At 38.2% G+C, this 25,783-nt stretch overlaps 1 protein-coding gene across 3 annotated transcripts; it reads right to left on the bottom strand.

Annotated features, from left to right (window-relative positions):
* Nucleotides 1-9,406: 9,406 nt before the first annotated feature.
* On the bottom strand, nt 9,407-25,496 carry tra2a (transformer 2 alpha homolog). 3 transcript variants are annotated; one of them, XM_048551387.1, is made up of 9 exons: nt 25,331-25,496; nt 17,920-18,053; nt 16,527-16,695; nt 15,772-15,918; nt 13,181-13,369; nt 12,809-12,924; nt 12,615-12,719; nt 11,109-11,182; nt 9,407-10,047 (listed from the first exon to the last, which is right to left on the bottom strand). In XM_048551387.1, exons 1-9 carry the CDS (start codon nt 25,364-25,366, stop codon nt 10,037-10,039), a joined length of 981 nt encoding a protein of 326 aa, XP_048407344.1. In that variant the 5' UTR covers nt 25,367-25,496; the 3' UTR covers nt 9,407-10,036. The 3 variants fall into 3 exon arrangements, with proteins under 3 accessions (XP_048407344.1, XP_048407326.1, XP_048407336.1); XM_048551369.1 differs by having other exon boundaries at nt 12,615-12,722; XM_048551379.1 differs by lacking the exon at nt 9,407-10,047 and having other exon boundaries at nt 11,098-11,182; nt 12,615-12,722.
* Nucleotides 25,497-25,783: the final 287 nt, after the last annotated feature.

Consider the following 25,783-nt stretch of genomic DNA (forward strand, 5'->3'; position numbering starts at 1 on the left):
TGGATGCAAAATTGGCTTGAAGGTAGGGGACAGCAGGTGGTGGTAGAAAGTTGTTTTTCGGACTGGAGGCCTGTGAGTAGTGGTGTGTCGCAGGGATTGGTGCTGGGTACAGTGTTTTTTTTTGTCATTTATATAAATGATTTGGATAGGAATATAGGAGGTGTGGTTAGTAACTTTGCAGATGACACCAAAATTGGTGGTGTAATGGACAGTGAAGAAGGTCCTTTACAGTCCATTTACTCAGACTCCAATGGGATCTTGATTAGATGGACTAATTGGCCAAGGAGTGGCAGTTTAATCTAGATGAATGTGAAGTGCTATATCTCGGTAGGCCAAATCAGGGCAGGACTTACACACTTAATGGAAAGGTCCTGGGGAGTATTACCAAACAAAAAGACCTTTGGGTGCATGCTCGTAGTTTCTTGAAAGTGGAGTCAAGTAGGTGGTGAAGGAAGTGTTTGGTACACTTGCCTTTATTGGAGCACAGGCGTTGAAATGTTATTTCGTTGCTGTACAGGACAGTGGTTCAGCCACTTTCAGAATATTGCATTCAATTTTGGTCTCTCTGCTATAGGAAAGATGTTGTTAAACTTGAAAGGATTCAGAACAGATTTACAAGGATGTTGCCAGGGTTGGAAGGTTTGATCTATAGGGACAGGCTGAATGTGCTGATGCTATTTTCTATGAAGTATCAGAGGCTGAGGGGTGACCTCATAGGGGTTTATAAAATCATGAAGGGCATGGATAGGGCATATATCCAAAGTCACTTCCCCAGGGTAGAGGCGTTCCAGGGTAGAGGAAAAGGTTTAAAAGAGACCTTAGGGGCAACTTCTCCACACACAAGGTAGTGCATGGGTGGAAATGAACTGCCAGAGGAAGTGGTGGAGGCTGGTACAATTACAACATTTAAAAGGCAGCTGGATGGGTACAAAAATAGTAAGGGATTAGAGGGATGTGGGCCAAATGCTGGCAAATGGGATTAGATTAATTTAGGATGTCTGCCTGGCATGGAGTTGGACCAAAGGTTCTGTTTCTGTACTGTATAACTCTATGACTCTACGACTGGCTAACAGAAAATAGAGAAAAGACATGAACGGGTCATTTTCTCGTTGATATAGTTTAACAATTGATGTGCCACAGCAATCAGTGCAAGGCTGTCAGCTTTATAAATGACCTAGATGAAGGAATCAGACATATGATTGCTAAATTTCCTGATTACACTAACATAGATAGGAATACAAATTGTAAAGAGTACATAAGAATAATGCAGAAGGATATAGACAAAATGAGGACAATGATTTTGCAAATGGAGTATATTATGGAAGACTGTAAATTTGTACATTTGGAAGAATAGTAGGGAATCATATCTAAATAGTGAGGGATTGGAGAGATCTGAGTTGGAGGAGGATCTGGGTATTGTAATGCATGAATCACAAACGAGGTACAGCAAGTAATGAGGCAAGCTAGTAAATTATTTTTATTATTGCAAGGGGAATTGAGCAAACAAGAAGGGACATTATGCTTAAATAGTACAGAGTGCTGGGGAGACATCTGGACTACTGTGTACAGGACTGATTTTGTATCTAAAGGTGTAAATACATAGGAAACAGTTCAGAGAGGATTTATTCGACTCATACCTGGAATGGGCAGGTACTTTTATGAGGAAAGGCTAACAGAATAGGCTTGTAGCTAGGGATGACAACTTGAATATATATGATCCAGAAGGCTTAACATGGTGGATGTGGGAGAATGTTTCAAAATAAGGGGTTGCCCATTTAAGACACTGATAAGAATTTTCTTTCCTCAGAGAGGACCGAACCTTTGGAACTCTGTTCCTCAAAAGATGATAGAAGGAGAATCCTCACTTGCTCTTAACACAAAAGGTCAAATGTTGTAAGGGATATGCAAGAATGTAGAATAATCAGATCGGCCATGATTTGATTGAATGGCAGACTGGGCTGAAGGCGTTGGATGGCCTATCCCTGCTTCAAATTGATATAAGATATGCTGAATATATAATGCACAATTTCAGCTTTGGTGCACACCATCTACGAATCTGATTTTGGCTGACCCAGTCATTCATTGCCAATGCTTTTCACTGTTCCTGGATTATATTCTTTATAGGTTTCCTTTCATTCTTGTTAAATCCTTCTTCTTCATTATCTTAAACTTAACTCTCAATGGGACCTGATGAACCAACAGTATATAGTTGGCAGCTCCAAGAGAATAACATTTCAGTCTCCCCCTCCTCCTTATATAACTGATACATCACAGTTCTCTCTCTCTTTCTGTACCCAAAGTATGTCCATCATGACCCTCTGACTCCCAAGCCCATTACCAGTGGAATCAGTTTTGAAGGATACCAGCAGGCAATTCCATCATGTGCTGAGGTTTTAGACTGTGGAAGTTGGGCTTCATTGAGACTTAAATACTGAAACAAGTTAAAAAAGCACAATTTGAGTCATGCTCCTAACTGATGCTCTAGCACCCATTTTACACAGTAGAAAATGCAAGGGAAATTTAGAATAGGCCCAATTTACTATTTGCATTCATTTTTAGTCTGTAGGGTGGCCTACACATAACCCAATCTTAAAAATTTGCCAGAGAAACATCGCGCCCAAGTACTCCACCATGCATGCTAACTGCTTCATCTTTAGCAAGGAATACACTAAAATGATAAGAAACAGCTTGCATTTTACAAACCACATGCATCACTTCTGAAATTTGGTAATCTTGGCTGAGGCAATTCATGTATACAAACAATCTACTTAGCAAACAGCAGAGGTTTAGGTGAGGAAAATTCTATTTGGCAATCCTTGCAAATTCTTTGAGGCTCTGCAGAAAACGTAAAGAATGGAACTCTGAAGCACGGCATGAAAAGATCTTATTTAGACAAAAAGCTAGAGAAATCCAGAAATTAATTTGGGCCTTGCAATAGGAAAATGATTGGATACTCCTAGCAAAGAGAACTGTTCACTAGCACAGTTTCCTTTTTAGTGCCTTGCGTTTGATTTCACTTCAAAATGTTTGGAAAAACAAGGGTCTCTACCATGATCTTAAGAATACCACTCCTTGTTGGTAGTTCTAAACAGAGCAACACTTAACAGAATAATGTTACTGTGGAGGATGACAGAATGCTTGCAAGATTAGCCCATAATTCATTTTTATTGATGCTGAATGCAAACATGAGGGAACTAAATGATCCACAATCTTGACACAGCCCCATGGCAAACTGGCAGATAGGTTACAAATTAAGCTGAACCTTACTCCTGCACTTTAGTTCTTATTGGTTGAATATTCCACACACCCCAAACAAATCAGGAGTGTTGCTGATGTGGTTGTATGGTACTTCACAACGGACACTCCATCAAATTGAAGCCTGATAGGGTGCTGGCAAGTTAGGATATATTTTAGGATGGTGGGATTTAAATATGACCCTTGCATTAAGTGCAGGGACCTTTATACTGGGATGTGAGTTTATGTATAAGCCCACAATATTAAAACTTGCAGATGAGACATAGGAGGTAGTTACCTTAAGGACATTGTAAATTATGGAGATTGGTTTCATCTGGTGCCTGGTCTTTTCACAATATTTGTCAACTTCAATATGGATTGGATATCCATCTATCCAAGCTTGCCAACATGAGGTGCAACTCATTTTTTAAAAAATTATATAAAATAGACTCTATAGTCACAATGGGGCATCAATAGACAAAACTAGCAAATCAGGTTCAATGTCAGGAAATGGGATGTCATCCACTTGCGTTATAAGGCGTGAGTTTTTAAATGTTAGCATCATTGAACTGGTGGGATATGGGTTTTGGTCTATGCATAACAGGGTTTAATGATTAATGTACCAGTATTTCTAGAGCATTTTCTAAAGAAAAAATGTCCGTATGGGGTTGCAGTGGAATCCTAGGGAGATAATGGGGATTTGTATGCATTGGGAAATTTTATGTATATACAGAGTACACATTGAAAAATATGAGCGTGCTTTCAAGTAGAAGAATCAAATTCCAGTCTAGAAAAGGAACTGAAATTCTTTGTAAGTAAGCTTAGAAGAACATTGTAACTACATTTAAGTGACCTACCTGTGGCTTACGATATTAATTTACAACTATTTTAAAATTAATTAATTTAATTAATAAATAAGTTAATTTACACCATTTAGTGTGTAATTTGTTTATAATGGATTTTTAATAAAAAGGTTTCAGGTAATTCTGGGTGTTACTGTATAGGTTATTAAATATTTGCATGGATTGACTCAACCATAAAAAAATCTTTGTTCTGAACAATGGAATATTGAAACTTCACCTTTAAGATCTTGAATAAGTTTAAAAAGTTAACTTTACTGGTTTCTACCAAAATTAACATTTCCAAACCATCTCAGCTTAATTTAATCTTAAAAGTATTTTTCCTCCTCTCTGGCTGAAAATCACTAAATTCTGGTCATGTTAGGAAGCTTGCTTCCAATGAAAGCCAATGTGACTGGAATCTTCTTGACTAAATCAATCCTCATCCATTCACCCCTCGTGGTAGTAGAGTTTCTCGTAGTTAAAATTGCCATCCAAAGTCATTTGCTTTGAAAGCCTTCCATTGTAGGTACATTTAAAAGGGAAACTATTGGAGAAAATTCTGAAGGAGCAAATTAGTACATAGTTGAAAGGCATGGGTTAATCAGGGATAGTCATAGAATCATGAAATCCCTACAATGGGGAGACAGGCCCCTTGGCCCAACAAGTCCACACCCACTCTCAGAACTTCCCACCGAGACACACCCCCTTCTAACCCACCTAATCTGTACATCCCTGAACACTACAGGCAATTTAGCATGGACAATCTACCCACAACCTGCACGTTTGGACTGTGGGAAGAAACCACATAGACGGGGAGAACATGTAACATACATCCATACAGTTGCCAGAGAGTGGGACTGAAACATAATTCCTGGCGCTACAAGGCAGCAGTGCTAATCACTGAGCTGCTATTGTCAGCAGAGCTTTGAGAGAGGAAGGTCATGCCTAACAAATTTGTTAGAATTTTATGAATTAGTGATCGTTTGCAGGTGAAGCAAGTTCAGTTGATGCAGATCGTAATGGATTTTAGCAAAGTTTGGACAAGCTCCCACATGGGATACTGGCTAAGGTTAAAGCACATGGAATAGAGGGGAAACTTGGTAAAATACATCAGAAACTGACTTAGTAATAGAAGAAAGGTGGTGGTAGTAGAAGGCTGTTTGAGTGACTCGAAGCCAGTGTCCAGTAGTATACAAGGATCAACACTGGGATCCTTATTAAACTGATGATGAAAACATGGGGAGATTGTTAAGCAAATTTACAGACAACACTAAGATTAGTAGAATTGTTAATAGCAAAGATGGTCGTAGGTTACAGGAAGACATGGGTGTCAGATGGGCCCATGATATTTAACCCTGATGCACTTGGAAAGAAAAAAAGGGTGTGTTTAATGAATGGCAGAACACTAGGTATCTTAAGAGGGACAGAAGGATTTTGGGGTAATTATTCAGATCCCTGTAGCAAAGCATGTGAATAGGATAAAGATGGCTGTATGGGTCACTTGCTTTCAGCAGTTATGGCATACAGTATAAGAACATTAGTCAACCACAACTGGTGTATTGTGCATTTCTAGTCATCTCACTACAGGAAGGTGCTAGCAGTAATGGGGGTACAGAGGATCAACAGGATGTTGTCTGGGTTGGATAAATTGAGGTATAAAGGGACTAGATAAGTTTGCATTGCTTTCTTTAAAGCAGAGGTCTGAGGGGGGCATGATTGAGATTAAGCTATTTAGAATTATGAAGGGTATGGACACACTGAATAGAGAGCAGCTGATCCTCTTGCTGGAGAAGTCAATCATGAGGGAGGCATTGCTTTTGGCTAAGGGGCAGGAGATTCAGATGTGATTTTGGGGGAAAACTTAGGTGGTAGGAATCTAGAATGGGAGGCTGGAAACGTTCAGAGTGTAATAAAATTTGGATGAGTACTTCAAAAATCACAACTTTCAAGGATATGGGACCTAGCGCAGTGGTTATGTTGGTGCAGACTTCTAAGGGCTGAAGGACCTTTTCTGCACATTATGAATCTACGAATGATGAAAGAGCCTAGAACTGACAACGAAGTGTCAGAATTAAGGGATGCCAATTTAAAATCGGAGATAGAGAGGAATTTCTGCTGACAGTAGAGGGGGTCTTTAGAACTCCTTGCCAGTGTGCTTTGGGGACAATATCTTTGTGTCTATTTAAAGTCAAGGTAGATTGATTGTCTTACTAATCAAGGGGCTTTCATTATGGGGAAAGGTCGGCAATGCAGATGGGAGGAGTGCCAAGTCAGCCAATAGCCTACAGGTAATTCTGTTTTAATGTGTTTAGTTAACACAAATTGGCTGTAATGCAACTGATGAATAGTGGGTGCTATTTGGATAACACGATCTTTCTGCTGTACATATATAGCGATTTTCTATGGTGTGAGGTCAAACAAGAATGCAATTATTGCAGTACAGAACTACCCAGAGCAGGCTGAAGGGACCAAAGAGCCTACACTCATTCTGTATCGTTCCGCTTAATATCTTTAAAAAAAACTTGCATAGTCTATTGAATGCTCAAAAACTTCATGCAACTCAACTCCTTAGAGCCTTGAAAAAATAAAGACCTACCAGTTTGTATATGCTTCCCTTTAGTATCTGCACTCAAATCACCAAGTTTCTCTACTCTCCTTATGCAAGTCTGTCAGCAGATTAATTCCTCTGACCGGTACCAGCTTGGACCAGTGATCAGAACTTGACAATACTTCAAGTGTACAAACACTTTAAAAGGCAATCATATGGGAACAAGAACGTAAACACATCAAGAATTGAAGCAGGGCAAGCCTAAAGAGCTTAAGACAGAAATACCCTGGATTATATGCTATTTATCCCACAATTTTGTAACAAAGGAGATATGGGGGTCACTGATTCAATACAAGAAGTCAATGCACAATGGAAAGTTATCAGTAAACTGGATCAAGTTAAATGGTGCCCACATTCAGAAGTGGTGGTAGTTCATTCTCTCATTTCTATTACAGACAGATTCAGCGATGAGCACCTGAAATGTGCTTATCAGTAGAATGGTGTATGCAAAAGTACTAGTTTATTTAAAGAAACTTAATACACATATGGGGGCAGTGCAGTCTTTACAAGATTTCATCAGAGCTGAACAACTTGTTATCTGCATCACAGCATTAGACCAGCCAAGGGTGTGGTTAAAGGCAGGTTAAAATAAAAGAATCACCCAGTAGCTAAGTTGAAAATACAGGTGCCAATACAGAACCTTACTCAAAAAAACAAACAGTACATGAGTTCTGATGACAAGAATTAGCACATTTCAAATTTAAAGCTGTAAACAGTATTTTAAGAGAAAATACAGGGCAGTAATTCCATCCAATTCAAAAGGGAACAAACCTGGTGCTAACAGTGGGTGAAAGATGCAACAAGTATGAAAAAGAGTTAAGGATACCAAAAAAATCTAGGACAGAATTATGTTTTTACCAAATACAATGGAGATGCCTTGCTAAAAGATGAAGAAGGCTAGACAAAATATTAACTGAAAATTCTAACAGTCTACAGATGCTGAGAGACAAATCTCTAATGGTTCTTTGGAAATACAGAAGTACACACTTAGAAGCTTTTCATTTTACATTCAGACAATTTGCAAGAATATTGGTTCAAAAGGGAAAACTGATGTTTATACCATTGGAGGGGAAAAGAGTACTGATTGCTTAGCACATGGATTCTATCAACAAAACTGATCTCAATTCCTAAGATTAAATCAATGATTAGAGATTGATCAAAGTTAGCATTGGACAAACTTTCTACAACTTGCAACTTTTAGGGATACATTGTTAAACTTGATTGAAATACATGAAAGATTCATTTACTTTATTTCTGTTGGGAGTCACTTTAGCAAGAGCAACAGCAATAAAATTTAACAGAACTCAAGTCATTGCTTGATTTTGAGCAAAATTTTAAGCTAATTTGCAAAATCCAACTTACCAAATTGAGAACAAATTTGAAGGGTTTTAAAATGCAAGATGAATGCACTCACTGTTCAATATTTTCAAATATAGTTTCCAAACAATAATCAATGTGATAGCTGAGTTTCACTCAAGATCAGTGTGTTTTAGTTCATAAAATGAATTTACACAAGAAATTCAGAACTTAGGGACATGATTAGAGATGCTGTAGCACAACATTCTACAAAGTATGCAACTTTATATAGGGGTTTCAAATAATTAAACACTTATTGTTAGATTAAAAAGGCATTATGAAGTGACTGTAGTCTTACCAAACCATAGGGCTGCTCTCTCATGGGTGAGACAACTGGTGGTTGTTTAACCTGAGAATCCCAATCACACCTCAGATAAAGGGGTAAGGTTGAAGAGTGTACTTCATGGTAACATCAGCTGGTGAGGCATTTGAACCCACGGTATTGGTGTAATCCTGCATCACAAACCAGCCAACTGATCCCACACAATATTACGTTGAGAACACTTTAAAAAATAAGCCTGTATCTCAACATGAGAACAGTAAATATATTTTCACTGCTGTGTCCAGAGAAATTAGAGGCAAGACTAATGCTTTATTAACTAAAACAATCTGAAGAAATAATTTACATTTTCTGTATAAACAGGGCAGATTTTAAATGCCTTTTTTAAAAAAAAACTGTTAAGCTTTAATATATTGCGAAGCACATTTCTAAAGGATCCATTCTCTCTGGATGCAGGTGGGGGAATCTAATAGTGGATATATGTCGTTCTCAATACAAAGATTCACCAGGCAATCTTCACTCAAGAGTTCAAGTTGAACACAACGTTAAGTTGTTGAGCATCAAGTCTCTTTTTCACCATTCGTTTTGTTCGCTTCCTTCTCCTTGCACCAGATTTTAAGTATTTTCTCTTCAATTTTTGTAATTAACTCTATGTATGGTAATTTTTGTCCTGACATTAATTTTACGTTGATCATCTGTTGCAGGATCTTTCAACATAAATTGGAACTCTACATCTAATAAAAATTTTGTTGACAATGTATTCCTGCATTTGATTCTACGTCACCAGTTGGTTGTATGCTCTGTCTAAAAGCAGGGCATTAAATTTTTATGGCCAGGTTTCTGCATGGAGGTTTATAAAAGCAAGGCCAAGAGAAATTTCTGTGCTTCTTTTTCCAAATAGAAATAAATTGTTCTTTCAAGAAGTTGTCCCCACTATTGACAGTTACGTCAGATATCCAACAGCAATTCATGTAACACCCGAAGTACCTCCCTCCAAGACATCTTTAATTTTTAGTCAACTGTTGTACATTATAGCTGTTCGATGTGCAGGATCTACTTTGCAGATCAAAATGTAGAAATACACAATTAACTAAAAACAAAAATTTAATCCTTGTATTCCTTTACAATTGTGAAGACAAAGAATTCTGTCACAACACATTTTCAATCTAGGTCAGAAAGTCAATATTCCACTTATACTCATTTAAAGCAATAGGTTCCAAAGTTGCAAAATGCTTTTTCAGAATCTTTCAGAAGGACATTACACAACTGGTTACCCTTCTGTACATTTTTAATAGTTATTTTGTAAAATGCATATACTGATCTTTGCTAGGTTTACATCAGACTTTCTTTGAATAAAAAAAAATACACCTCAGAACTCTAGGACAGTTTCAAACAGCAAATACAACCCCATGACAAAATCAAACACCATCACAAAACTAATGAATGTTGGCATTTGCGTGTTCAAAAACAACCAGTACTTGGTAATTAAAAGATTACCATGAACTTTGAGCCCCGTCCTTTTCTTATATCAGGTTATGAACTACATAAGTTCAAGCAAGTGGCTTTTAGAATGGCCTTTCCAAAGCAGTATACAGCCATAGAAACTATCATGCACAACTACCAAAATCTTAACCCTAACCACCCCACCCCCCAAAAAAAGTCACTAACACATTGATTAAAAATCTTTAGACAGTCGTCCAGCAAGGAGGAGTCTGGTCAGTAACGACCTGCAAAGCAAAACACAGTAATCAAATGACTTAATTGTACAATGAAATTATAATTAGCTTAATTGGTAACTTTAAGAATCGATGGGAGCACATAGAATCTCCAAGGGGATAGACTGGTTGAATGAGTAGGCAACAAACTTGGCAGGAGAGTTACGTTATGCACTTTACAAAGCATCAAAACGTGAACAATTTTAAGTAAATCAGTTAAACGGAGATACCCCAAAAGAGAGTGCACATAGAGATCAGAGTTCTTACACATAAAAGATAAAGTTAGAATGCAGGTGCGAAGTAATCAAGAGGATAATGGACTTCAGCCTTTATTGTTAGGGGTTGAGGCTTGAAAATAGCAAAAATCCTGTTATGACTGTACAGAGCATTGCTGAGGCTACACTTGGACAACTGTGCACTCTTAGTCCAGTACTCAAGAAAGAATACACTGACATTTGAGGCAGCTCACAAAGTGATTCATGGGATGAAAAGATTGACTCATCAAGAATGGCAAACATGTTTGGCCTTTATTCAATAGCGATTAGAAGGATGAGATGCAATATAAGATTCTGAGACTTGATAAGGAAATGTGAAAAAGACACTAGTGGGGGAATCTCAAACCAGGAGACAAAGGTAACCTACATTCTCTTTAAGCTGCACAGAGATGACAAATTGACATTGATCACAACAATAAAATTCTGGCTCCAGAAGTCATTGCTACATGCAGGCCTCAGAGGGAACCCTGAGACACCAAATAAGGAGATATTATTTAAAAGAGAGGTGCATAGGAATTTCTCCTTCCAGAGGACATTATGTTTGGAGTGCTCACCCCAGTGTAGAGGCGACATCACAAAACGTACATAAAGAGCAAGTTGATAGACTTTTGCAATATCAGAGTTTCGGGCTATGATGAATTGGCACGAAAGTGATGTTGAGCCTGTGAAAGATTGGGTTTGATCGTGTGAATACTGGGCAGTTTGAAGTCACCAAATGACCTTATTCTGCACCTATTTTTCAATGTTCTGACATACAATTTCAAGTCAGCTGCAATGCAATTAACACTTAGTACTCACGTGGCGAATAAGATCGCGATCTCGAACGTGATCGGTATCCTCTGCTGTAGTAGGGTGATGGTGATCGTCGTCTACTATAATGAAACAGATTGGAAGGTTTAGCTACCTTAAGCAGCATCACCTCTTCTTTACACTGATAAAACCTTTAGTTCACGCAGGGCAGTGACTCAAAAAGAATTTGGGGGATTTACATGTACGTATCAATTAAAACTTTCTAAATGATTAAAGATTTAACAGCATATCAGGTTTGTTTAATACATCCTGATCAGCAAAGTGACCCTTTGATCTTTCACTTACAAATTGTGTCTAATACAAACTCTCTCACTGAGATGAGGAAGAGAGGGGCTCCGAAAGCGTGTGATTTCAAATAGACCTGTTGGACTATAACCTGGTCACGTGATTTCTGACCTTGTCCAGCTTCACAGAGGCACTAAAATTTCGAAACAATTCCTGAATGGTTACACCATGAAGTCCAGTGCTACCTTGATGACTTTGCTTACTGGGTGGCTTCAGTATATGATTCTCAAAGAATAGTTAATTTGGTGATCAAAATTTTTTTTAAAAAAAGATTCGGTGCACAGTGCATCTCTGGTACTCTCTTTGTATGAGGGGAGAAAAGAAGAGGGATTTACTCTAGTCAGTGCCATTTGCACATTTGAATCTACATTGCTAATGTGTGCAGGCATTAACACATCATTCAAGATTAAGATAGAACACGAAAACAGATCAGCAGTTAACAAACGCACGCTTTCAGGACACAACTAAGGTACTAAACAAGTATTTAGCATCCAGTTTCAGAACAGTAGACGATGTTGCCTACATAGAAGTAAGAAAGGGGAAAATAATGATAGTACAGCAGACAAAAATAGACATTACAGGTCCTTAAAAGGTTGACACATCTCCACGTACGAGTCAGCATGCCTGGACAGGATACATTCTAAGCTACAGAAGGCGGCAAGGAATGCTGAAATTGTGCAGACACAAGTTATGATCCTCAACAGATTCTGTACAAGTGCTACAGTGCGCAAACATTCCCTATTTGAAGGTGGGGTAATCTACAAGATCAGTCTCAAGCCAAACATCATGTGGATTTAGAACCACAATCGCCATCCCTTCATAATCCCAGGTCAAAATCTTGGAGCACCCCCTCTAACAGCACTGAACCTATACTCCAAAACTTAATACAGTTCAAGGCTGCAGTTCATCACAAGTTTCTCAAGGACAATTATGGGTGTGCAAAATGAGGCTCAACCTGTAGCTCAACCATTATTCCATGAATGAATAAATAAAATTGCCATCAGGCTCCATGAATGACTTGGAAACAGAATGTGCCAGCAATCACTAACACCAGTAACTAGATCACATGAGCAGATGGCTTTCACACCATGAAGTGACTAAACTATACATGTTGGGGATGCTGAAAGAACACTGCTCCTTTCAAAAACATTACACATTTGGCTTTACAAGTTGACAGTCTACAACAATTTATATTCTAAAATACATTACCTGTATCGATAATCATAGTCCCGGTCATCATAGCGATCATATTTATCATAACCTCGATCATAGTACGAATCGCGACGACGTCCTCCACCACCACCTCCACCACTACTGCTAATATGAAATAAAAGGAACAATGAGCAAAAGGAACACAAACTAAAACAACACTTAAAAGAATGGCTGAAGTTGCTTATCCATACTGAGTAGGTCGTCCCATGTAAATCCCAGGAGTGGGAGTGTGTGGCCTCTTCGTAATGGAATAATCAACACGAATTCGTCTACCATCCAGTTCCATTCCATTTGCACGCTCCATTGCCTTGCAGAAAGACATTTTAAAATCCAAACTTTAGTTTGAATTTGCCTCCACCTAATAAAATCATATTCAAATAATAGTACCAAGTTCCCAGCGGCTTAATGGACAGAATGTACTGAAGCACATCGACTCATTAAACATACAAGGGAAGTTGCTACACAATTTCATATCAAAAAGGAACCAGGGGAAAATTAAGTCAATACATATAAGTAGAAGTAACAAAATTAATTTTGATGTTATTGGAGAACTTTCTGATTACCTCTTTAGCATCCTCCAGTCTTTCAAAGTAAACAAATGCAAATCCTCGTGAACGACCAGTCCTTTGATCGTAGACAACATTGACTCCAGCCAATGGCCCATACCGAGAGAAAACTTCACGAAGATCACGTTCAGTGGTGTACAAACTAAGACCAAAAACACCTAGGCAAGTGTTTGGATCTGGATTAGCCTGAAAAAACAATGCACGAATAGCTCTGAAGAATTTAGTGATGCTGAATCCTCCAAAGATCAATTTCAATAAATTTCATCTCCCAGAAATCAGGTTCGACTACATACAAAGTCACCTGTGAAGAGAATCAATAATGCCTTTCATTTTAGGATTACATCAATACATTAGTGCTTAATGCTCATTTAAAGGATAGGCATGGTATTATTAATTTGCTGATCTTCTAATTTTCCATAGTGGTTGACCAACAAGCCACAGTTGAAAACCCAAAACAAAGTAAACACTCCATTAAAGGAGGTATGTATATGAAATCTGAAGCCTTAAAAATAAATCTTTAAAGGAACACCTGTCAATGCTCAAATTTGTAACGGCATACGCCAACTTCAACACAAACATATTCAAACTTTCAATTTGGGCCAAGTACAATTGTTGCAAATTTTCAATGTGCTGTCTAAACGTCTTAATCCTCAAACAACTTGGAACTGAGCCTCACTGTTACAAATTAACATTTTCAAATCCTACTTTTTCCAACTCGTTCCAAACGGTGTGCAAGTCCCCAAACTAATAACTTTCTATCTTCTGGTGCAGTATCAACACTTTGTACAGGTATCAGTGCAATGTTTATACAGAAACCTACAACTACTCGGGGAGATTCATCAGAACAAGGGCAGTGAGGGTTACTATCGGAGAACCCCATCCTGCATCTTCAAAGGCAGTTTATTTTAAACAGAACTATACTAATTTAGATTTCAAATACTGGAACAGATCCTACCACTGTGGTCCAGCGTGAATAATCAATTTCACGACAGTATTCTATGACCACACTCTACAAATTCAATATTGGCGTACTCAGGGTTCCTTCAATACAGCATCTGTCAATAATTTTATCTCTAGATTATTCCTGCCACGGTTCTCATACTGCCACAATAAACCACAAGTAGATAAAAACTTCAGTCCAATTCGATCCTGAATTTGAAATGCTAAGTATTAACCTTCTATCACAATATTATTTGTCACTTAAATGATATACGATGAGGGCTTTCTGGGGGCGGTAGTGGGGAGGGGAGGAGAGGACAGAGAGAAGGAAGAAGTGGGATAAACGGACTTTCTACCACTATACTGGTAAGTGAATTGGCTTTAAAAAAAACTTTACAAAATCCTAGTATTTAGCAGCAAAATAGCTTGATTAGGATTTGCTCACATAACTGTAAGCAAGTCACTCAAGTGATCGAAGGAATCAAATTCGTATGATCAACTGCAGCTGAAGGTACCTAATTTAACCATGCTGAATTGCATAATGGGCAAGAGTAAAGTTAATTCCACACAGAAACTGACTAATGCCATCTGTTATTTCACACTGTTGCAACAATGGTAGATAAGTCAATTCCAAGCTCAGCCAGTCTTATGGTTCAAGAACTTCAATGGAACAAGCCATTCAGGCTTATGAACTAGGTCTGAGCTCCTGGCTCAGATCAATGAGCCTCACTGAGCTGTGATAGACTGGAGAAGCTGGGTTTTTTTTTTAAATTTCTTTACATGATGAGGGTGCAACTGGCTAGGCCAGCAATTGGTATCCATCCCAAATTGCCTAGACAGCAGTGAAGAGTCAAACATATTGCAATGGACCCAGAATCAAAGGCAGGCCAGAAGGATAGCAGATTTCCTTCCATTAAAAAGGACATCAGTGATTCTGACGAGTTATGAAAACGACAATGGTTGCCATTATACTAATTTTTTTTCTGTATTTTTAAAATTGAATTCAAATGTCATCACGTGCCTGGGGTTCTGGATCTGTCCCGAGACAATACAACTATGTCATCACCCTCCTCAATGTTCTTTTCCTTAGTGAAAACTTATAGAGCACTTCAAAATTATGAGGTACCTGAACAGAGTAGGAGGGGAGATGTGGTCCCCTCTAGCTGAAGGGTCAAGAATTACAGACTTAATGCAAGTCTGGCTAAAGAACCAGAATAAAGTTTTTATATAGCGGAGAGCTTGAATCTGGAATGCACTGCTTGAGTATGTGGAGTTCGAAGCAAATCAAAAGGGACTGGATCATTATCTGAAGAGAAAAACATGTAGGGCAACAGGGAATACACGGTGAGCAGACTAAGTTACTTTTATAGAATGCCAGCAAACAGTGGGCTGAATAGCCTCATCCTGTGCAACGATCCTATGAAATATTCCCATGATTAACATGGGGTAAGGAGTGACAGCACAGGGACACAGCAGATTACTAAGCTGCAACTTGTTGGATATTTACGTACTTGTGGATTTTAAGAATCAGAATAGTGAGTTCTCCAACAGTTTTTTGAACATGTTGCTGTAAAGAGACTGAATGCACAACACATCCATTAGATATCTGGAAACAATTAAACTTGTTTGAAAGTAAGTTTTCAATTTACGTTTTGAGAACCGAGTTTCCCTTCTTTCTTCCCATATCCTGTTCGCCTCCAGGAATCATCCTTCATCTGGGACGATGGGGCAGTCCTGGCAGCGGACTTCTCCACATCTACTATCAACGCTCCGTGTTTCGCTGACACATGTCCCGTCTGTAGGACAAGAGGGACAGAATGAGTTTTCCCCCCTCCCATAAAGGTGGAACGCTCCACTATCAGGTGGCATACTGCCCATAAACTTAGACAAGATTGAAAACTTCACAACTGCGGCTAAAGGACTGAACTCCTAGACAGCTCATGAAATGAGATCCAAGGGTTTAAGATGACAAAGTTAACAGTAGCCATCAAGCCAGCAGTTGATGGAATTCCCAAAAAACTGCAGTGCAAGAAATTTAAATGCTACTGCATTAGAATAACACTTTCAAGTTTAGTTTTTGCTACATTAATGATGTCCCAGAACGTTATACACTAGCAAAGTAATTAAATTTATATTCTATAGATGCACACAATTGTCTAGAGACAAATGGCCACTCACTTGTGTAAAATCACCACAAAGTCACAAGAGTTGTTTTGCATTCAGTGAAATCACACTTCCAAGAAATGACACTCTTCAGTAGATCACATCCAAATTCAAAGAGAATTTGCATAATTAAAACTCAACAGCTAACAGTTACTTCTGATTCCTCAGAATCTTACAAGTCATATCCACTTGTGAAGGAATAAGGTGAAACTATACATATAATCGCAATGCAATAACCTACTCTACTTCCTGCATGACGTCTTCGGCTGGACATTGGGGAATGACTACGGCTCCTTCTGCGTGATCGATACTCAGGCGTATAAGACCTACTACGAGATCGCCTTCGGTGTGAATGTGATCGTGACCTGGAGCGTGAATAACGCCGGTGCGAATGCCTTCTGGAGTGAGATCTAGTGATAATATTTCAAAAATATTTTGTGACTGCAGTGTATAAATATGCAGCAAGCAAAGTTAAGATTAATCAATCATCCCAGTCTACGTGAACACATTTCTCGTGCTCCATTTGCTTTAATAAAAGGATTTAACCAGTGCATAACCCTAGAAATGTTTACTTTCTCTTTCAAGTGGTCAAGGCTAACCAGTCTGAGTACAAAGCAAAAACTGGTAACTCAGTCACACAGCCGTGAAAGTGGTCAATTTACGGCCCCAATGTTACACCACGTGTGTTTGTTATCTTTCAGTACATTTCTGAAGTTCTCCATGTAGGCACTGAGGAAAACAGGCACTGTGCAAGGTTGACCAATAATATACATATTACTTATAAGATATAATTTATTTTCTACAGTTCAAGATTTAATATCTGAAATGGAACATTATGCCTCAGTCGACAAAACAAAAAAGACTTCTCCCCTGTAACGTATTGACTACAATCAGAATAAATTACATTAACCTAAAACACACATTACGGTCAACTGGTGTTGAATTTAAAAACAGAACTAATCCTCAATGTATCTCAAATAAAATGGCAACAGCCAATAGTAAGCTCACATCCTGACTGACAATGGTCATATTGATGTTTCTACGCAGTGCAATATTCTAACAACTGGTCTGTGCAATTCCAACACAATGCATAGTATTTTGAATTTTATCAGGGCAACAGGAAAACCAACAGGCACATGAAGACTGCATGATTCTATTTCTCTGATTAGATGCTTGGTAAAGAAACCATGATAGAGAATGACGCAATTTAAGAGTGAAGAAATAAATTCACCAGAGGATAGATAAATTGGCCAAACTCCGAGACCATTTTTTTTCTTTCATCTGTTTCCTCTGCAGTGTGAAACAAATACATTGACTTTCATGGAAGGATCAATTAGCATTATCGGGCAGACTGCAGAATATAGCATTTTGGATTTGGCATGCAGAAAAATGCAGCAGTTAGCTTAGGAGACAGCTTACACCTCGATTAAACTGGGGGCTCAGGAAACGAAATAGGGAAAGCAGAAACAAAAACTATGACTAACAGTTTTTAAAACAAGTGCCCCATCATACAGACACCATTGGCCAAACATGAATTTTTAAAAAAATTGTTGTAATATTACAGACCAGATGCGTATTAAGATTTCTCTTCGACAAACTGCACATCATTCCTACCCACTAAATAAATAAATTACCTTGACTTGGACCGTGATCGGGAGCGTGATTCTGAACGTTTTGAGGCCCTAGATGGGCTGCGTGACGCAGAGCGGCTTTCTGATTTTACACGGCCAGCACTACCACTTGGAGATTTGGATGGTGAACGTGACTCCTGGCACGACAGAACAAAGTTATTTATTGAACTAACAAAATACAGAATTGTTAAACCTTAGTAGTGATCAACTATAATTCAGATACTGAGGATGTAGACAAGGGCCAAAATGGTTAGGTATCCTTCACTAATATCACTTTGACCCCTGCTAAAACACACAAAAGTTCAACCCATAGTAAGTACTGCACATTCCTAAAGAATACACATTCCCTACATATATACCTAATCACCAACATTCTATGAAACTTTCATAAATAATCATGCATTTTATGCTAAAACTTGAGCATACAGACACGTGAACATAAACCATACATTACTTAACCTAGGACACATTCAATCTTCCAGATTCTTAATTTTCCAGATTCTTTTAATTTTAGTTCACTCTTGCTTTCTATTTTCTTCATTTCTTCATTTTCAGAGTTTTCATACTCCGTGTATTCTTCCCAATTCAAACAATTCATTAATGCCTTATAAAAGCAAGCTCTTCTATCTGACCAATCTTCTGTTCATTTCCCATTCAAATTTTATTTTCTGATCTGCAATACTTGTGATTAGCCTTCTGTTATCTTGATTATTCTTCCACATTCTTGGAAAATACTCTTCCATTTCTTCAATATTAACCTTAATGGAAAAAGAACATTCAGTAGGATGAAGCATGGGGTTACAATCTGCTGGATTTGTACTACAGCCTACCATCTTTCTAACTAAAGACCAGCAGGTGGAATAATTCCATTAATTTTAATTTAAAAAGTTCCTAGATAAAATGCCTGAATTAAGTATTACTCCTGTGGTTTTACTTAGTTTACTGAGCATGTAATTTTTTTTAAAAACTACAATGAAAACAGCAGTATTAGCCTTGATTTTCTAATTCCCACCCCGCCTCACTTCCAAACAAAAGGTGGAAAAATTCCAAACTGCAGTACTGCCTGGTACAAAACATGATAATCTGATATTTGAAACATTTTTGGGCATACAAATTTTCACTATTGGCTAAACATTGCATAAAAAAATGTCTGCCCTGAAAATGCAAGGATGCAGTTAATTTAAAATTAGCCAGGAACACAAGAAATCTATTATCCTTAATGAACAAAGATGGTACCACAGGTGTTCAAATAGTTACAACATTGTAACCCAGGCTCACATTCAAACTAATTTCTCTCTCCTGGTCACAAAGGAAAACATGCCTTTGTAACTTTCAGTCTGATGTATTAAATTCCAGCTCCCATTACAAGTTTTAACATTAGGTGGCAATTGGCGAAATACTAAGACCGGGGGTGGAATGGGGGTCTCTTCAATCTGATTCAGGACGAGTACCTATTCTTTAAAAGACCACCACATCAACTAGGACTAACAACCAACAAACACCATTCCCTTTCAACAGCTTCCAGATGACATTACAATATATCAAGTGCCCCAGTCGTTGGTGATTAAAATAACGGATGCAAAATAAAACAGCTTGACATCACTCATGCAAGTTGCAATTCGCTATGCACATAGAACATAGCTGAACTTGCAAGGAAGTGTCAACTCCTACATTTAGTTTACTTTTGGAGAAAGTTATGCTCAAATGGCACAATAAAATTCTGCAACCCCTACACTGGTCGAACTTTTGCAGCTAAAATTACAGTACCAAGGATTCTCAAGTCCAAATATTGTTACATTAGGTACTAGATAATCTTTTTTCCCTCTACCCCAACTAATTCTAAGGCCAGAAACCATACATTTTCACACCCTCAGCAAATTGATGATCAAATCTCACTTACTGTATATTGGTCAGGAGGTGCATCAATTTAGACCCCATGGATTATGAGCAAGACGACAGTGTTACAAGGATTGAAATGATAGACAACCCCTAAGTATTTTACATGTAATTCAATGCAACACTTCATAAACTAAACTGTGGAATAAGCTTCCTAAAATATAGTCAATTTAAGGAACAATTTGAAAATGAAATAATAAAAATCAGTGTCAGTTATGGAGATGCAAAGGAAGAGGTTGTTGGACCACTTGATTTAAATCCCTAAGTGGAACTTGACTATTTAAGACTTACTCAGCTAGCAGTCTATTATTTCATAAAATGAGATTGGCAATTATCTATTTTTCAGTTTCTATCAAGGAGTGTGTATAAGTTTCAGTTCTTGTGAATCTGTACCTAAAATATAAAGTACAAGCCTTTAATGAACCATAGTCAAGTATTAGTTGGAGACAATGCACATATTAAATCTGGAATGTAAAATCATGCATCTGCATGCGTGCCTGATCTCGATCCTTTGACTTAATTATCTTGCTAGTCAAAATGTCTCTTAAAATACAAGACAGTTTTACAGAGCAAGGGAAGCCTTAATTTTTAGGTTGTTGTGTCAATTTTATTGTCAGGAACACTATACATTGTCAACACATCACTCTACACAATCTAGCCACTTAAATTCAGTTTTTTTTTGCAATGGTGACATATTAACCAACTGCCCCAACTTTACATTCACTGCACAAGGGATTTAGCCAAAAATAACGTATAAACCTAATCATATTATGAAACAGACACACTTTTTAAAAATTATTTAGATGGTAGTCTTTTTCAGTAGCCCAAGTGGAACTTTTTTCTTTCAGATTTTCGTAGTTCATACAAACTAGTTTTTCTATATCAATGAGATTTTTTTTCAAGCTAGGGTGGCAATTTATAATAATTCATTTGCCAAAGGTTGGATTAGGACAGTGCTTACCATTTATACCTCTGACAAATTAATTTCTGACAGTATGGAAGCAAAAACTTTTGTAATTTCAATTTGAAGTACTTTTTGTTAGAAAAAAGGCAAACAAAGCCTCCAAGCAAAATGAGTAGTAAGAGATGGGAAGAACAGTAACAGCTGATCTGGTACATAGGGAAGGGGATTGGCCATCTCAGCACATTATTCAAAAGGGGAAGATACTGTTCACAACTGACACCTCAAATGCAGTGATCAATACCTCCTTTCATGGCATATGTTACATGATTAAGATTACATGAGCAGATGGGGAGAAACAGCAAGGATATTAGAAGCAGCCATATATGGTTACATTCTCTGCCTTAACGCACAGGCATTCTAAATATTAATAAGTAGGCACTGCTACCAATAGCCTACATTCACATAACACTATGTAAACACTATAAAATACCAGGAGTATTATCAAAAAAATGACAAAGCCAATGATTAGGAGATGAGAGGGCAGAACCTCAAAAGCCTGGCTAAAGATGCATATACGCACGTTTGTTTTTTTGGGGGTGTACTGGAAAAGATAGGTTGAAGGGGAATTCTACAGCTCAAGGTGTAAATAGCAATTTTCAATCAAAAAAGAGCAAACGGATTGGCAATACTTGAGATGGGAGGATTTGCATTTAAGTTCCTAAAAAATCTCTCCACTATTCTTCCAGTAGCAGAAAAGAGTTAGACTGTAAGATGTCGTAGATTAATAAATAAGTGTGTCAAATTGTCTCCAACCAATGCATTAATACACAGTTCACGCCATTACAGGGCAGTTTTGAATGGCCAGACATTTTACTTGTTAATATATCAACATGCAAGAACACTGGTGCCACCTCCATTCTCAATGAATTCAGGAATATCTCAGACAGTAGTCGCAGTTTTGTGTTGTGTGATCCGTGGCCAACTGAAAAACAGGGAGTAACAGTGCTAGCTATCCTGGCATCTTAAACTCAGAAAATTCTATTGTTCATCACACAACAGCCAGGAACTTGAGTTTGAGTTTAAGGTTGGAATATTTGTGTACATTTGATGCAGCTAGTAGCCCTCAGCTAATTCTGGGATTTAACAAGTAATAAAGTGGAAAGGAAGCAACCCACTCAAAATGAAAAGTGACCTGTTGGCGATAAAGAGCTAATTCTGTGTAAAATGTGATGTGATCCACAACAAGAAACTGTTTATTTCTAATGTTTAAAGGAAAGTTGTTTAAAGGAAACAATGCTGAAAGTGTTCAGTCATTTGATACAATTAAAGTTTTAAACACAAATGCATCATTCTCAGTTAAAACTTGGAGCTGAAGCCTTATTTACTTTAAAGTTCAAATCTTTTTAAAAAGTGATTGGTTGTACTGAAAATTGTAAATTCAGCACTTTGTGCATAAACTAGACATTAGTTACAATATACCAGCTATTGTGTTCTCTCAAAGCATTATGCTTATAGATGTAATATCATTGAACAAAACAGGAATGAGAAGCTTTGCTCCACTATGATTAAGTAGATTCTGTATCCCCAATATGAGTTTAGTCTAACACGAGGTGTGCTTGCAGTGCCCTGCCAATCCCAGGAGTAAGAGTATGATGCATTGGCAACTTTGAGCCCATTTTTCTGAAGGAGCCCGATAGGTCTCAAAACCATTTTTGTTTCTAGCTGAAAAATATAAATGAAATAAGTAATTCAAGTGCATTTTAAACTTTCCAAGTCCATTCTCTCTTTTTAAGAGACAACAGTAATTTTGCAAATGTTTAAGGCCTAAGCTCGCTTTAATAAGATCAATAATCACCTTTACAAAACAATACAAAGATATGGAAGAACCCCACATTAACTTACTGAAGTTATTCTGAATTAGATCAAATTTTCTGTAAAAATTAACATATCAGAGGACATAATTTAACAAGTAAATGCACCATTTAGTAGAGTGCCAACTACATTGATTAGAATGGTCCCAGGTTAAGTTTTTGGATTTGTGCTGTTAGGCTGTCTCAGAAAGTTCAACATAGAAACAGAAACTAGGTGCAGGAGTACACCATTCGGCCCTTCATGCCCTCTCTGGCAATTTAAAGTGCTGATGGCTGCTTATCTATCTAATTGCCGTGTTACCTCATTCTTCTCATACTCCTTAATACTTTTAACATCTAAAAAAAATCGTTGAATTAATTCAGTAACTTACCCCCACAATCTTCAGTGGTAGAGAATTTCATGGGTTCACTACACTAAGTGAAGAAATTTTTCAACCCACTCCCAAATGGCCGACTCTGCACCCTGATTCTGAGACCCCTGGTTCTAGACTTGCCAAGCATGGAAAGCTTCCTTCCTGCATCTAGTCTATCCTGTTCCTTTAGAATATTATATTTTCCATTAAATCCCCACATCCTTCTAAACTGGAGTGGATTCAGTCAAACCAATTTCTCCTTATACAGCAATCCTGCCATTCCCAGTACCCATAACTACACTCCCTCTATCGCAACAATATCCTCCTTAGATATGCAGTTTTGGTCTGCCTAATGGTCCAAATGTGATCACACTTAAGCCCTGCAAAACTGCAGTGAGAAATCCCTACTTCTGAATTCTCACAATCTTGCAACAAAGGCCAATATATAGTTTATCTTCCGATTTACTGCTGCAGCTGCCTAGCTACTTTCAGGGAGTTGCGTACAAGGACATGCAAATGCCTTTTCACATCTCCGAAACTATTACAAATTTAAATAATAGTCTTCCATTCTGGTTTTTCCCCACCAAGTCCGTAATTTCACATTTAGCCATGTTCTACTGCAACTGCCACACGTTTACCACTCAACTTGACTAAATCAGCTTAAAGTCTCTTTGCAATTCTCAATACCACCCAGATTCATGTATTCACACTTGGAAATAAAAATAGCAGTTGCTGGAGAAGCTCTGCAGGTCTGACAGCAGCGTAGAAAAAAAAATCAGAGTTAATGCTTTGGGAACGGTGACCCTTCCTCAGAACTGTTCACCATTCCCGAAGCATTAACTCTGATTTGTTTTTCTACACAGATGCTGCCAGACCTGCTGAGCTTTTCCAGCAACTGCTGTTTTTATTCCTGATTTACCACATCCACAGTTCTCTGTTTTTATTCAGTATTCACACTTGGAAATGTTTTTGGTTCTTTTTATTTAAATGGTAGATCTCATGAATATATATCATGAAAGGCTGGGACACAACAACTGATCCTTGTGGTACCTCACTGGTCACATCACCTTATTCATCATCTAAACCATGAGCATCTAATTCATTTTTACAATCTGCAGATCTGAGCCATGATTTCCTCGAGCACTACACTCATTAAACCAAACAACTTCATTGCAAAAGGCAAATACTCCTGTATTTCTCAGCACTACAGTCCAACTACAGCACACTTCCCTGAAGTAGCAAATGACAAACTGAAGCTTAGAGATGGCTAAGAAAGTGCAACACTAAACTAGATTATTTTAAGGAAATCATAAGTCTGCACCATTGGAATTCTAACCCAAGATAAACCACTACCTTTAAGGAATCAGAAAAACAGAATTTAAAAATGGACAAGACAGAAATGGCACAGGAGAAGAAAAAGAGTGAAAATACACAAAATAAAATGTTTGCTTAAATATCTAATCACTTCAAGATGGTGTTGGGTATACTTTTCTTACTCTTCTCTCGAGTTCCATTGCCAAAATAATGGAAGTGCATTGTTCAGAATGTGAGGCTTATAATATTTTACAACTAATTACGATAGTTTTAAACTCTAGTTGCCTGTTTCATGCATAAATTACTGCCCTTTCAGACGAATTAGGGAGTTGCTAAGTGAAAAGAATGGGTTCTTGCTATAAACTAACGGGGTATAAAGAATCTTTACCTCGGAACAATGAAAGCGCAGTCACTGTAATGATTTAAGGGGAGGGAGATGTCCGCGGAGGCGTGCCCGACAGGCCTGCGTAGCTGACGGGCGGGAAGGCGGACGGGCGGGTGCGCACCAGAATGTGGTCGGGAGCGCGCGGTCGTCGATTGCTGGCACGCGGCCAGGCGGTTTGTTCTTCGCTTTAAACAAATACTCAAAAACGACAAAGAGCTCAAAAGTAGAACTCGGATATTAACGAAAATAAAATCCCTGCATCGATGAGGGAAAAGGAGAGCATTCGAGGCATAGACAACAATCGCCAAGTGCGGGACCAGACAACTCACTTCTACCAACCGGAGGCCACTGCGTGACCGAGTTTCTGACCTGTATTTTAGATTTCAAAAAAGTAAAGTCAAAAACGTTTAACCTGCTCTATTTATGCTGCCAGTCAGTTTATCTGGAACAAGTTTTACCCTCCTCCCAGAAGCCTGTATCTACTAACGCCTGTCGTTTTTATCGACGTCAGTCACCCGCTCGCATTCAGAAGGCGCCACGTTAGGCCTAGATCTCGTGTTCACAGCAGCCTCAATCCCTAATGTTTTATAAGCACATAGATATAAAATATCGACTACCACACCCACCCCCTTGCACAAATTTTACTGAAACCTTGTCAAAATAAATTACAAAAACAGTTCGCTCCACTCACCCTTCCTTCGTAGGCTGTTTCGTCGATGTCACTCATCTTTATTGCTGTGAATTACAGAAGTTTAACCAATACCTCTGTGTGTATGTAAGAGCAAATAATCTGCCCAGCCGAATAGTTTTGCTGCTCTCTGCTGACAATATGGCGGCCGCACTGGCGCTGCCGAGCTCGAGCCCGGCCCGTGACGTCACCGACCAACTGTCCATCTCCATGGAAGCAGCGCGCGCCCTAGCCTTAAAACTTAAAATTACTTTTCATTTTGGCATTATAAAATAAACTCTAATAGAGAGGTACCACCCAGATTTCAGCCAACATAGTTTATCCATTGGAACGTGATTTTTAAGATTATTCACCCCACCCCATTTTCACTACCCTGTGTGACGTAACTTTTCTCGGGTCGGTTTTCTTTTGAACCATCAGAGCCACGAGCGGGAAATGGAAGATGCTCAACAAAAG

This window comes from Stegostoma tigrinum, chromosome 2 (genome assembly GCF_030684315.1).
Source record: "Stegostoma tigrinum isolate sSteTig4 chromosome 2, sSteTig4.hap1, whole genome shotgun sequence".
NCBI lineage: Eukaryota > Metazoa > Chordata > Chondrichthyes > Orectolobiformes > Stegostomatidae > Stegostoma > Stegostoma tigrinum.

Excerpts from the sequence above, each read along its gene's own strand:
- tra2a (XM_048551369.1), bottom strand. The coding sequence starts at position 25,366 with ATGAGTGACATCGACGAAACAGCCTACGAAGGAAGG. Across the intron at positions 18,054-25,330 it reads AAACAGCCTACGAAGGAAGG|GAGTCACGTTCACCATCCAA; the intron begins GTGAGTGGAGCG and ends CTGTCGTGCCAG. Across the intron at positions 13,370-15,771 it reads GGAAACTCGGTTCTCAAAAC|GCTAATCCAGATCCAAACAC; the intron begins GTAAATTGAAAA and ends TTGTTTTTTCAG.